The sequence below is a fragment of the Eptatretus burgeri genome, chromosome 13, assembly GCF_056783735.1.
Source record: "Eptatretus burgeri isolate ZD-2024b chromosome 13, Ebu_testis_v1, whole genome shotgun sequence".
Classification (NCBI taxonomy): Eukaryota; Metazoa; Chordata; class Myxini; order Myxiniformes; family Myxinidae; genus Eptatretus; species Eptatretus burgeri.
Window position 1 is genome coordinate 20,818,919 of NC_140973.1, and position 13,174 is coordinate 20,832,092.

General features: G+C 40.4%; 1 protein-coding gene across 1 annotated transcript in view; it reads left to right on the forward strand.

Annotated features, from left to right (window-relative positions):
* Positions 1 to 12,346, forward strand: part of PPP5C (protein phosphatase 5 catalytic subunit) — a 40,028-nt gene extending 27,682 nt beyond the window's left edge. The window contains exons 7-13 of the mRNA XM_085851582.1: positions 3,255 to 3,360; positions 3,912 to 4,054; positions 8,975 to 9,062; positions 9,215 to 9,255; positions 9,528 to 9,706; positions 9,963 to 10,044; positions 11,171 to 12,346. Of these exons, the coding sequence (XP_085707708.1) occupies positions 3,255 to 3,360; positions 3,912 to 4,054; positions 8,975 to 9,062; positions 9,215 to 9,255; positions 9,528 to 9,706; positions 9,963 to 10,044; positions 11,171 to 11,233 (702 nt within the window). The 3' untranslated portion in view covers positions 11,234 to 12,346. The remainder of the gene's footprint in view (positions 1 to 3,254; positions 3,361 to 3,911; positions 4,055 to 8,974; positions 9,063 to 9,214; positions 9,256 to 9,527; positions 9,707 to 9,962; positions 10,045 to 11,170) is intronic.
* Positions 12,347 to 13,174: the final 828 nt, after the last annotated feature.

The window sequence follows — 13,174 nt, forward strand, 5'->3', positions numbered from 1 at the left end:
GGGGTTACGTTCCTCTAAACTTCCGTGAATGGCGAACAGTTTATAACATCCAAGTCAATGAGATACGTTCCAGCCTCCCAAAATAAGTCCAAAAATCATAAATAAATAACAATAAAAATAAGAGCAATTGAGTAAAATAAGATAAAATGGGTAACATTTACCATCAATAAGAAGGTTTTACTGCTTAAAGTAGTTTTGGAATGTAGCCCTGGTCAGTTCTGCTTGAACATAGCCATGGCACGGAGGTAACTGATCGATCTCCCAGGAGCGACCCACAAACCCTCACATCTATTATGTTTAACTTGTGTTGTGCTCTTGCCTTTGTGGAGATATAATATGTTGATCTAGCCCTAATTTTATCATTACATTGACAAATGTAAGGAATAGTGGACTCAATGACGTTGTAGTCTTTCGCCAACACAGTAACACGTGCACCACTCTCAAGTCCATCTAATGGTTTCACTTTTTCCACTGTCATCACTTTCTTCACTTTTTTTATTCTGCTCTTCAGCAGATGCACCACTTAATGGACATTTTGGACCCATGATTAAATAAACGGGTTACAAAGTTTTATCACAATAAAATACCGCACCTCTCCAACCACCAACCATCAGAAGACAATGATGCGGCGGTGCGGCAGATGCTGGAACACGCAGAATGTAAATTTTCAAATTGTTATATTTTCCGGCGATACGGTACAATTGTAATTTAACACGTCATGTTAAATGAAGGAAAATATTGTTATCCAAACATTGAAGTTGAAATATGAACGAGTTCAGGGTGGGCAGGGTTTATTTTGTCCGTGCTGTGAGGATGTTCCTGGAAGACGCAGAAGGCAAGTTGTTATATTTTCCGCCAATACAATACAGTTATGTTTTAACAAGCTATGTTAAATGAAGGAAAATATTGCTATTCAAGCAATGAAAGTGCTTCAAAAATAACTTATGAAAACCTAAGGAGTTTGAGGTGAGAGGAGATTATTTTTTTCCGCGGATACGCGGGAGTATCGGCGTGGACGGAGAGAAAGGGTGTGTAAAAGGTAACCGCAGATACGCGAAATTGCGGACGGTGAACACGCGGACGGCAAGGGTTGACTGTTTTTACTTTTTGTCTCGGCCACAGCTGCAAGAAGATGATGATGATGATGATGATATAATTTTGTGTGCTCCTTCCTTGTCATTCTAAAGCGTTCCTGCTTTGATAGAGTAATAAATGTTTCCATTGGAACGCTACACAAATAAACCATTTGTTCCTACTCTTCTTCAAACCCAAAAGAGTCTTTCAAAACAGGCAACCTTGTGATAAAACGAAGGAATTTTTGTTCCAAATGAATCGATTATTACGTAGCTTTCCAACCAAAGTAAATTGATTAACTTAGAACAAAAATTCGTTCCTTTAATAACAAAGTTGCCTGTTTTAAAAGCCTCTTTTTGAGTTGGCAGAAGAAGAAGAAGAAGTTTTAAAAAGAAAAATAAGTAAATAAATCAATTTTGCAAACTTTTCCGAGCCAATCTGGGACCCGGCAACTTTTTGACAAAATCACCGAATCGAGTTTTTGTACCAAGTCCCAGCACCAGTGTCGGCCCTTTGTGAGTGATGTAATCATATTACCTTGTCGATGGATTTGATAAAATTTAAACTTTTTGTGGAATTCAAACTTGAAATTGATATTTATATCTCAACAAGCAGGTTTATCATGCGAGTGTATGGATTACAGTTTTTACGGGATAAATTTAATTTGTTCACTTTCAATTGTATTCGTTACTCGTGCTGGAAAAGAAAAACAAAAAAATGTCAGTGAGCAATGGATTGTGAGTCCTCAGAGACAGCTCCCAGAGGAAGGGCAGGTGAACAGGTAACGTAACTTCAATGGAAATGACTTCCACTAGCAATGACTACACCTTTTTGGAAAGATGTGCTTTTAGCTTTATCTCAAATCACAACTATCAGAATGTCTAGTGCTCATGATGCCATCAAATCTGAGAAATGAGTTTGTCATATGTCTGAAACACACTAAACAAGTTTGGTAAAGAGATCCTTTATTTATTTATTTTTGTATATAATGTCGAGGCTCGTGAAGCAGCTAGAACACAGAACGGATTAGAATGTAACATAACACAAGGAACAGTATAGCAAGAGGATGGAAACATGCCAACAGCAGGGATCCGGGAAAAAATTGAGCGAGACTTGGAGAAATAAGGGATATGGGGAAGAGTGAGGAATAGAGCAAGACATGGGGTAAACAAGATGGACACAACCACAATGAGAACAGCACTTGGTAGACCACATACCTCCACCAGGCTGAACAGTTTACATTTTATATCCCACTGATGGGTCAGATCTGGATCCAGACCTAAAACAAAATCTAATCGGCTTATTCTTGTCACCTTCCCAACTCATCCACCAAATTTTGTCATAAATCGTCCATAACGTTTTGAAATATCGTGATTTATATCGATTTTGGCCCATCTCTCAATGATGAAGAATCGATTAAAAAAAATTATCATATCCAGATTTGGATCTTCAACAAAATCGAATCAATTTGTCCTTGTCACACACCCATCTTGTCCACAAAGTTTCGTCCAAGTACATCCATAACTTTTTGAGACGTCGTGTTCAATATCATTTTTAGCCCTATCTCTCAATGGGGAAGAATCGCTTAAAAATTGTCGGATCCATTTCCAGATCTTCACCAAAATCTAATCGATTCATCCTTGTCACAGACTCAACCTCTCCACCAAATTTCGTGCAAATGCTTCCACAACTTTTTGAGAAATACTGCTAACAAACAGACAGATAGATCGGGATAAAAAAAAGTAATCTCTGTCCACCCTAAGTGGCACAAGTAATTATCGTTTGTTGCGTTTGAGATTGTTGAGCGCAATAATAGTTTATTTTGATTGTAGCAATGTTGTTGTTTGTTGTGTAATACTCATTCCCTCGTGTGAGGACTTTTATGAACAACCTGCATCAGTGGGTTAAGAGTTGGTTGCATCTCTGATTTCTCACCAGAAATATCGATGTTCATACACTTTTACACTTAATCCATAGGGTTGGTGTGATGCAATATCTTCAAGTTGGAACTACACCATTGTCTGACTTCTCACCTCACATTATCTGCTTCAACTCAATGACCTGCCCTTCTCACCATTCTCAGCATTCTCACCACGTCCCTTCTCTACCCCCCAATTTTTGTGTGTCTCTACTTTGAAGCATCGTGTTCCCCTCTAAGGTTGTCCTTAACCAGACATCAGTTGTTCAATGGTGATTTCGTAGACAGAGGTTCATGGTCACTCGAAGTAATTCTGGTTCTGTTTGGCTTTAAAGTGCTTTACCCTAACCACTTCTACCTTCTCCGTGGTAAGTTCCCTAACCTCCGTCCATTTTTGTATGCACATTGCATGCTGAACATTGGCTTCTCGTTGCTGCGGTACACGTGCTCACTCTTAAGCTTCTGCACAGGAACTGTGCGGTAAATGAATTGCATCTCCAGTCACTGACTCGTGGGGAGGGGCTGGGGTGGATGTGTGAAGCTTCTTGCCTGCACTATGTGTGATTTCTAAGTTTCTGCCAACAACCTCTATATATTGGATCAGGATACAGTAGGTCTTCAGCAATAGGACTTTAAAGGTTGTCAACTTGATTGGATCAGCATAGCAAACAAATGAACCGAGGCAGTTTGTCTTTGCATGCGTGTATTTTATGCTTTGTTTTGTACATTCTCATGAAATTATCAGCCTCCACTTATGGATATGTGGACATTGGTGTATGAATGGATAGAACTGATATCATAACATTTTTTTTTTTGCCCTTTTCTGCCAAATGGATCATTGCTGAATAATATTAAGAAATTGATTGCTTTGATTTGGTGCATGACAAATCCCACTTTCTTTCTTCCCTCCCCCATCGAGGAAACCACGAGACTGACAACATGAACCAAATGTATGGGTTTGAGGGAGAAGTGAAGGCAAAGTACACCTCACAGATGTTTGACCTTTTCAGCGAGGTCTTCCAGTGGCTACCGCTTGCACAGTGTATCAACGGCCGCGTGCTGGTCAGGACATCGCTAAACTGAATACCATCGGGATGTGACCTTAAGCTATTTATATCCATTGAATTTGTTCTATATGGAATTGCAAGAGCTGCTGCTTAAGGGGCTGTCACACCTTGACGTTTTAGCCAGCGTATGCCGACATATGAAAAATTTGGCGAATACGCTGGCACAAGTCGAATACGTTATGAGTAAGTTTTGTATACGTTAAGAGCACGCTGAAGCACGCTGGCATACGTCGCAGTACACAGAGCTCATCGACAAATTTTGTGCATGCTCAAAATTTTTCGCCGTATGCCAGCGTATGACGCACACGTTCTGCATACGCTGGCTATAAGTTGTAGGCATGTTATGCGATCGTTGACACACGTTGACACACGCTACTTGTAAGTTACTCATAAGTCGAAATACATCGAGGTAATGTCTAGTGTACCCGAAACTTATTTCTAACCTATGAGTAACGTGCTTTGAACCTATGTGTAACGTATCTCCAATGCATATTGACGTATGTAGACATATTTGACGTCTTCCAGACGACCACAGAACTTACTGAACGTGTTTCTAACTTACAGGTACCGTATAATGGCGTATTGGCAGCGTTTAGGGGAATTGGTATATAAAAATGGGTTCCAGACTCCATGTTTTTTTTTTTGTTTTTTTTTCTTCTTCGGCATGACTGTGATGTTGACACTTCGATGTCTAGTGTGGTTATGATTTGAATCGTCGAGTGGCAGCCTTTTAATAGGCTACGCCACATGATCGTCGGCGATACTCTGCCGCGCTATGCATAAGTTAGACTATCGTTGGGCATAAGTTGTGAACGCCGACAACACACTAAGCATTCGTTGGTATAAGTTATGTATAACTTATCGAAACGTTCTGTGTACGTTACGAATACGTTATGCATACGTCCAACTCGTTAATATACGCCCAAAACTGAAAAAAACATCAATAGTTCAGCGTACGCCAGCGTTTTAGATCAATTTTGATACGCTGCCATATGCTGGCTAAATCGTCAAGGTGTGACAGGGGCTTAAGCAAGCTAAATTGTTTTCACGTCAATGCTCATTCCCAACATCAAATAATGGAGAAACAGCCATCGCGTGATATGAGGTGGTGCATGATGTCATCGGTACCTCAATTGCAGACTATGATATAAGCGAATGAATCCTAAAATCCTCTGAATTTCGAATGTTTGTGACATCAGTTTCGTAAAGATGTGTAAAACCATCGTTGCTTCTCTACTTTCTCTCTTTTTGGGCACCGATGATGTCATGACTTTGGTCTCGTGCAAAGACCCACCAAAGAGATGCGTTTATCTCAGATATCCTTGGAAGAATTTTGTTTGCATAGAAAAACTAAGTGGAATATTTTAAAGGTGGTATGTCTTAACTAGCGGGTGCTCCCATTCCCTCCGGGCAGGAGTGCCCTTCTCAACCCACTCTCGGTGTGCAATGTGCTGCACCACAAATGATCCAAATAATAAGACCGATGAGAGATCTGAACAAAAATCGAGAAATTCAAAAATAAAAAAAATTCAAGTTAAAGAGAATTTTTATTTGTTTATTTAAATATTTCATGGAAAACCTAAGGTTGGGATTCCCTGAGTATATTCAGAAAAATTGGTGTCGATCAGCCCAAGAGTCTCGGAGTAGTTACCGGACAAACAAGTAGTCAAACATACATACAGACACCGCTCTGTTTTATATATTAGATTACGAGCAAAAGTACCCGTCGCTTCGCTGATGGATTTAATCAAAAGACAACATGTTGTACTTCACAAACATTCTGCTCGATTCACCATATAATTTGCCCGAGGACATCTTCCATCTGCTTGGAAGTAAGCTAACATCACCTCCATCAGCCATCCTTGCTGTGTTATATATGCCGTGGGCAAAAATCGCTTCCGCTTCGCTGTGAAGCTCAGTGTTGGATGCTTTGGTTTGAACCTCCGCTTAAAATGAGTGAAATGAAACATTTTGAAAATGTCGAATTATTCTCACTCAGATTTCAACATCACCGTAATGCATATTATCAAGTTGTTTAAACTTTGTTTATATAAGAAGATTTGTAATACTCGGTGGTGCTATACAACACACATTTACATAGAGAGGATTGGGGTCTTCCTCCCATCCTGAACCCCCTCCCCCAGGTATGCTACGCCGACAGAAACCATACCTGAGGTACCCTTCGGTAACATGCAAAATTTGGTTCAGTAATTTTGTTTCGTTTTTGAAGCATATATAAACAAACAAATAAACAAACACAAATTGAGCTTTATACAGTCTCTTTCTATCAAGTGCAGCCTGTGGCTGCTGGTTGCATCATTGGTTGGGACACGGCTTTTGCCGCTGATGCAGTGTCCCCCTTACCAGTACACTGATACTCATTTTGCCGACCTCGGAAGGATGACAGGCTGAGTCAACCCCCTTGTGTCTTAATTCAGTGGCCAACGGGGCTTGAACTCAGTACCCTAGGATCCCAAGCTGCCACCCTAACCACTAAGCCAACACCAGGCTTCAGCTTTATACAGTAAACCCTCAAATATCGTGGGGATTAGGTCCTGGAAAATGTCACGATAGTTAAAACCGCAATTGTGGAAACCAAGAGTCAAATGGAAGAGGAGGGTTTGGTTCCTGGACTTCAAGAAAATATCGAGATAGATCAACGCCAACCAGAAATAAACATATTACAATTGAAATAAACTCTCAAATTATTTACAAAGCATGTTGCCATTAAAATAAACATGTAAATACAATAAATACAGTGTATATTAAATAAAAACACAAGACTTTTACCTTTTAAGTTTGTTACAAAACAGCGAGGTAGGTGAGGGTAAACATATTACGTACTGTTCGCACTGTACTCTGCTGCCGTAAATTGAAACCACAAGACGTAGCTCAGGATGATGCTGTTTGAGGGGGAGGATGAAGCGGGGAGCAGGGAAGACGATTGGAAAAGCAACATTAGCTTTATGACGAAGTTGCCTGTTGGCTAATGAAGGTTTGGCAACAATGGAGAAGTGTAACAGTAACACGATCCTGAACCACCTTACCTTGAATCCCAATCTCTCCTGCTTGGACAGAAAAGTGTGAGGTACGAAATCCTCTCCCAGAATAATCGCATTTCATCAGTGTTATAAACCTGCTTCAGCACCTCCATTTGTTTCATGAAGCATTAGAACGGGCATTCGGGTCCGGGTATTGGAAATTAAGAGCTTGAGAATGGGTGTTCGAATACAGAGTTGGATTTCTGTTTTTTTTTTAAGGAAATCGCCCCAAGGCATAAAGCCACTCTGGGTAAATGGCTAAGGGAAGGTTAGATAAAGATAATGATAAAGCAAAACAAAATAAAAGAAAGAGAAAAACAACAAAACACACCCAAGACACAGGAAGTGGCAAAAGTTAGTTGAAATGCAATGTAACCTTAAATATGTTCGACGTAAGAATTGACAATCCTCTTTGAGCTGGGTAGATCGTAGGATAATGGGAAGCACGTCATAGATCGTGAATTCCAAAGCGAGGCAGCATGAGGGATAAAACTATCTGTATAGCTTTTCGTTCTGCACTTTAGATCGGCTATAGTGCATGGGGGTGCAGAGATTGCATCCAAACACTCATACAGGAGGAACCAAGTTAGAGAGTCCAGCAGAACATTTGCCATGAAAATACCTGTATAACAAACTAAGAGTGGCAACTGACCTACGGTGAGAGAGCGGTTGAAGAGTTGAACCCATCTCCACACTAACCAGGTTCACTCTGCGTTTATGGAGCCTATCAAGTAAAGATAAGTGACAGGCTGGTGGATAATTAAGATTTAGGAATGAGGTTCAAATACTCAGTTGGAAAATGAGGTTGGAATATAGGGTTGGATAATGAAGGTTTGGGAATGAGGTTTGAATACTGAGTTGGAAAATGATGGTTTGGGAATGAGGTTCAAATACGGAGTTGGATCATGAAGATTTTGGATTGAGGTTTGAATATGGAGTTGGATGATGAAGGTTAGGGAATCCTCTTCTTCTTCTTGCGTTTGGCTGCTGGTAGCTATCATTTTGTTGGGGTGAGACTATGCCACTGATGCTGTGCCCCTATACAAGTACACTGGTTCTGATTTTGCTGACCTCAGAAGGATGACAGGCTGAGTCAACCCCACCTGGTGTTACTTCAGTGGCCAACGGGGCTCAAACTCAGGACCCTAAGATCCCAAGCCAGCCGCCCTAACCACTAAGCCAACACCAGGCTGGTTTGGGAATGAGGTTCCAATACTGAGTTGGAAAATTAAGGTTTGGGAAAAAGGAAGAGTACAACGGGGAGGGTCCTGCCTTCAATCATTGATTGACCCGATAATGGTGGACCGTACAGATGCTCCACTTTCACCTCGAGACAACTGATCGAATAAGTGGATTTTTTTGTTTGTTGTTTTTCCTTTTTTTTGCCCGTCATAGCCTTTCTCTGCCTTTTGGCACAACTAACTTTATGCATCGCTTTACGTTTGGGCTCATTAAAAACGTTGTGTGAGAAATACCACAAAGCTCATAATGGGAGGTAATCGTACACACACGGGACACAAACGATGACTCTCCTTAGCTCAAATACTACGATTGGTTGAAATGAAATCCTGCTATAACGAAATCGCAACACAATAGGTTGTCCGCAATTGGTTGATACTCGTGATATTAGAACCCGTGCTATTTGAGAGTTACTGTATATTAGAAAAAAGGTGGATTTTTAAAAATAAAAGCAGACAAGACATTCCAAAATAAGAAAATGATTATTGACTAACTGTTTTAGGAGAAAATATATCAAAAGTGCAGAACTGTAATGCTCAATTTGGAGAAGTGTTTGTTGAAACTCAAAAGTTGATGCCAATGAGGTTTGCCTGATTGTGTGATTATCTCACTGCACCACCACCTACATTGGGCAGGTAATGCATGGCGGCCTCTTCAGGGAAGATGGTGTTACTCTGGACAGCATCCGAAACATTAATCGGAACAGACAACCACCTGACTCTGGTGAGGTTCCAGCAGGCTACACCCACTCAAAGCAGATCTAAACCTATTTGATTTCCATATTATCGATGTTAGCTTGTGCTCAAATCAAACTGAAATGGTCATCTTTCTCCTCCCTCCAAACCCCCACCAACTAACGTTCCTCCCCTCATTAGGGCCGATGTGTGACCTTCTGTGGTCAGACCCTCAACCAGAGGTAGGGCAATCTGCTGTACAGCCAAAAGAGCAAGTTTGTCAATTGTCTTTTATTTCTATTGAAGTTATTACATTTTTGTTTTTGGTCTCCTAATGCTATCTTGGGCTTGGCAGTAGACACCACTGTACATCTAATTTAGATGAGTCATCCGGCACTTACAGGAATGCCTCTCTTGCACTGCTTTAATGGCTCGCTTTGGACAGCAGTGGAAGTGCAATGGGAAAGCATCATAGAGGAATGGTTGTAAGGACAGAATACTTGCATGTGTACAGAACGGAAGGTCCGTGAGTAAGCGTGGAGTGAGCTGTCAGTTTGGGCCGGACGTGACCCATCATTTTCTCGAGGAGAACGGCCTTGACTTGATCATCCGTAGCCACGAGGTGAAGCCTGAGGGTTATGAGGTGGCGCATGGTGGTCGCTGCATTACAGTCTTCTCTGCTCCAAACTACTGGTGAGCACTGAAAATGTGGTCTGGTGAGTTGTGAAAGGCCTTGAACCTATTGTCCTGAAAGCTTTTATTGCTAAACATCTGAGTCCTTGTTTTGCCTACCACTATCTTATGTTGTAATTTTCAGTGGAGGTACGAGAAGGGGAGGGGTTTATGTGTCTCACGGACATCAAACCACATAAATAAAGGACTGTTTGAGACGAGTACTGAATAGAGAGGAGTTGCAAAACTCTTGGCTAATTTACATTCTCAAATGCAGTGACCAAATGGGAAACAAAGGAGCTTACATCCACCTCAAGGCCCCTGAATTAAAACCGACGTTCCAACAGTTTACTGCTGTGGTGAGTATGTCGCCTTGGATTTACCATTTTATTTCAGCATGTGTCATTCAACTTAGTTTGTCTTTCGATGCAAACACAAATTTGACCGCCCAAGTTGCTCTCATCAGTATTTTCAAAGGTTGTCATACCTCTGCATATGCTCACACTAATTATTGGATGAACAAAGAACATGATAAATGTTCTTGAAAGCATTCACTGCTGCCAATAATGTTCATGTGCACACCCAGATCTCAGTACTTTGTGCCACATGTTACAAAGTCCTCTTATTCGGACGTTAAGATCTTGCGAATTGCTGACTCCTTACAAACCCAATTGGTTTACATGTGATATACCACTCCTGACACCACTATGATGCCTTTCTAGTTCGAAAAAGTGCACCATAAACCTTTTTAGGCCTAATGAGAGTTTTCTGCATTTCCTGAAAGTAAACCCTTAAATATCATGGTTTTGAATGTTGCGGTTTTGACCAATTGCAGGCAACCTCTTTGTGTATCGATTTAGTTATCGCAGGCCTGAATTTCGACCATTCACGGTTTATGAGCTGTGAGTCATCGTTTGTTCGTATCTTGCAACACTAGGCTTGTGTTGCTTTTGTCACGCACAGTTGGAAAGAAGTTAATAATGGTGCTGAAGTGTAAAACAATGGACAAAAGTGGTATTTAAATTTTTTTATTATTTGCTGATTTACACAGCTGCATAACGATTTGTAAAATAAACATCGACAGATTACAAAGGGAAACGATGTAAGAGATTAATATGGGAGGAATGGTGGGGGCTTTAGACACATTACAGAACAGGGAGAGACCACATTTAATCTGCATCAACACACCAGGAGACTTCATCGCAAAGGCAATTTTATATTTATTTTACATGGTTATTTCAATTGTGATGTGTTTATTTTTGGCTGCTTCCCACCTTCCTCTATATTTTCTCAAAGCCCAGGAACTGAACCCTCTTTTTCCTCTAGGCCCTTGGTTTTAACTATCATGGTTTGGAATATCGCAGCATTTTCTCGGAACGTAACCCCCACAATATTTAAGCATTTACTGTCTTTCGGCCTACCTTTAGGTTTCTCTTTGTTGTAGTCCATGATCTAATATTTGAACCCTTTTGTGCCGTTTCACAGGAACATCCTAATATGAGACCGATGGCTTACGCTAATGCACTAATGCAGTTGGGTATCTTGTGATGAAGCCGGTGCATACCTGAGCAGCGACAAATGACGTCGTGTTTTTTTTTTTTTTCCTCTCCTTAAAATTTACAGCCTTGTTAACGCACAAAAATGAATCCTGTAAATGAGTCTATGGCATATGCCATGCTGTTTATTTTCCTTCCTGGAATGGCGAAAGATAAAAATTCTGCACCAGCCAGGTCTGCAAGGAGCCGCACGACTCTCGTCAAAGCAGGAGTGCAGCTCTGGTCACTTCAGCCCATGTGCTATGCTCTTTGCCGTTAGGTCTACACAAAGTGTCCCTTAATTTCAGCCCCTTGTTAAGGTTTGCTGACCCCTTTGGTTTTACTGTTGATTTGAGAGACGAGGGTTGCCATTTTTGTACATAGCCAACTCACCTTGTGGTTCGTCAATCATTCAAACTTAAACAAAAAAAAGACGAAGAAGAGGAAGAGACATTTGTTCTCACCTGATACTGCAGCGCACCACCATTAGTACAGTTGATATTCTGCAAGGTTAAAAAAAAATCCAGCTTGACTGGTTAAGTTAACAACTATGTAAGTGATATGATTGTAGAAGTGTAGCAAAGAACCAACTTTGAAACTTCTCAAGCTCCATTAAAATGAATAAATTAATAAGTAAAAGTCATAAAGATGTGCTTTGAATGCTGAGGACCAGAAAAATAATTTCTGATCAGACAGTTGATGATGATGCCTCTGGCCGAACAGATGTTGCTCATTACTATTATTATTATCAGAACCTTATATTTGGAACCAAAGTTTTTAATCACTGTGTTAATTTTTTTATTATTTCACTGACACTCATTTGGTAACCAATAACTGTTTTGCTTCTTTATCGGCAGTTATGTTATTTGCTTTAAAAGAAAAAAAAAGATGATGTGTTCAGAACTTGTCTCTTCCTTTTTTTCTCTCTATTTTTTTTTTAAACGTTTTTCTCCAGTTTTTCATTCCCATTGATTGAAAAATCATGCCAAGCGAAATAGCGGGGTGATTTCAGCAGACGACTTTTGACAGCCACAAATGCATAATTTAAAGGACTTATTTGAATTGCAGTGAATTGATTGTTTTGTTTATACAAGAATTTAAATTAAATAAAGGTTTTTTTTTTTTTTTGGTTTTTTAAAATTGTATTTTATTTTATTCTATTCCATATGTTTTGCATTTTGTCGCCATAACGGTGCTACAACATGGGTCATAAATGTATCGGGCATTTTTCTTATGGTTTTCCTAAAAATCCGTTTGACATGCCGGTCATATTTGGTTTACACCAAACACATATTTACACAAAAGCCATTGCCTTTTTTCATCGTTGTACTTTTACAGCTTGTTTTTTGACGAGCCTTCAAGGTGCTACAACCCAATTTGTGTTTATGCTATGGGTAACAGTTCAAAATCTCCTTCCCCCAAATCCCCTTGGAAATACGAAGGACTGGTAGTTAGTAAAACATATCTTTATTAGCCCTTTATAATGTTCTTGATACCCTCCCCCTTTCCCCTCACCTCTCTCTCTCTCTCTCTCTCTCTCTCTCTCTCTCTCTCTCTCTCTCTCTCTCTCTCTCTCTCTCTCTCTCCCTCTCCCTCTCCCTCTCCCTCTCCCTCTCCCTCTCCCTCTCCCTCTCCCTCTCCCTCTCCCTCTCCGTCTCCGTCTCCGTCTCCGTCTCCGTCTCCGTCTCCGTCTCCGTCTCCCTCTCCGTCTCCCACTCTGTCTCTCTCTGTGAAGTCGTTGATAATCAAGGTTTATTAAAACATTTAATCATATCTCTCAACTCATTTTCTTTTCTCTTCCCCAAATTTAATATAAAAGATAAAATTAGTTGTTTGTTTTTTTTTTATTGCAGAAAGCACTTTTCTTGCAGCCACGAGGTAATTTAATAGGACTATTATTCCATGTCTGGTTGGAGCTGTTGCAAGTTGATGTCAAAGATCACACTTGATCGCA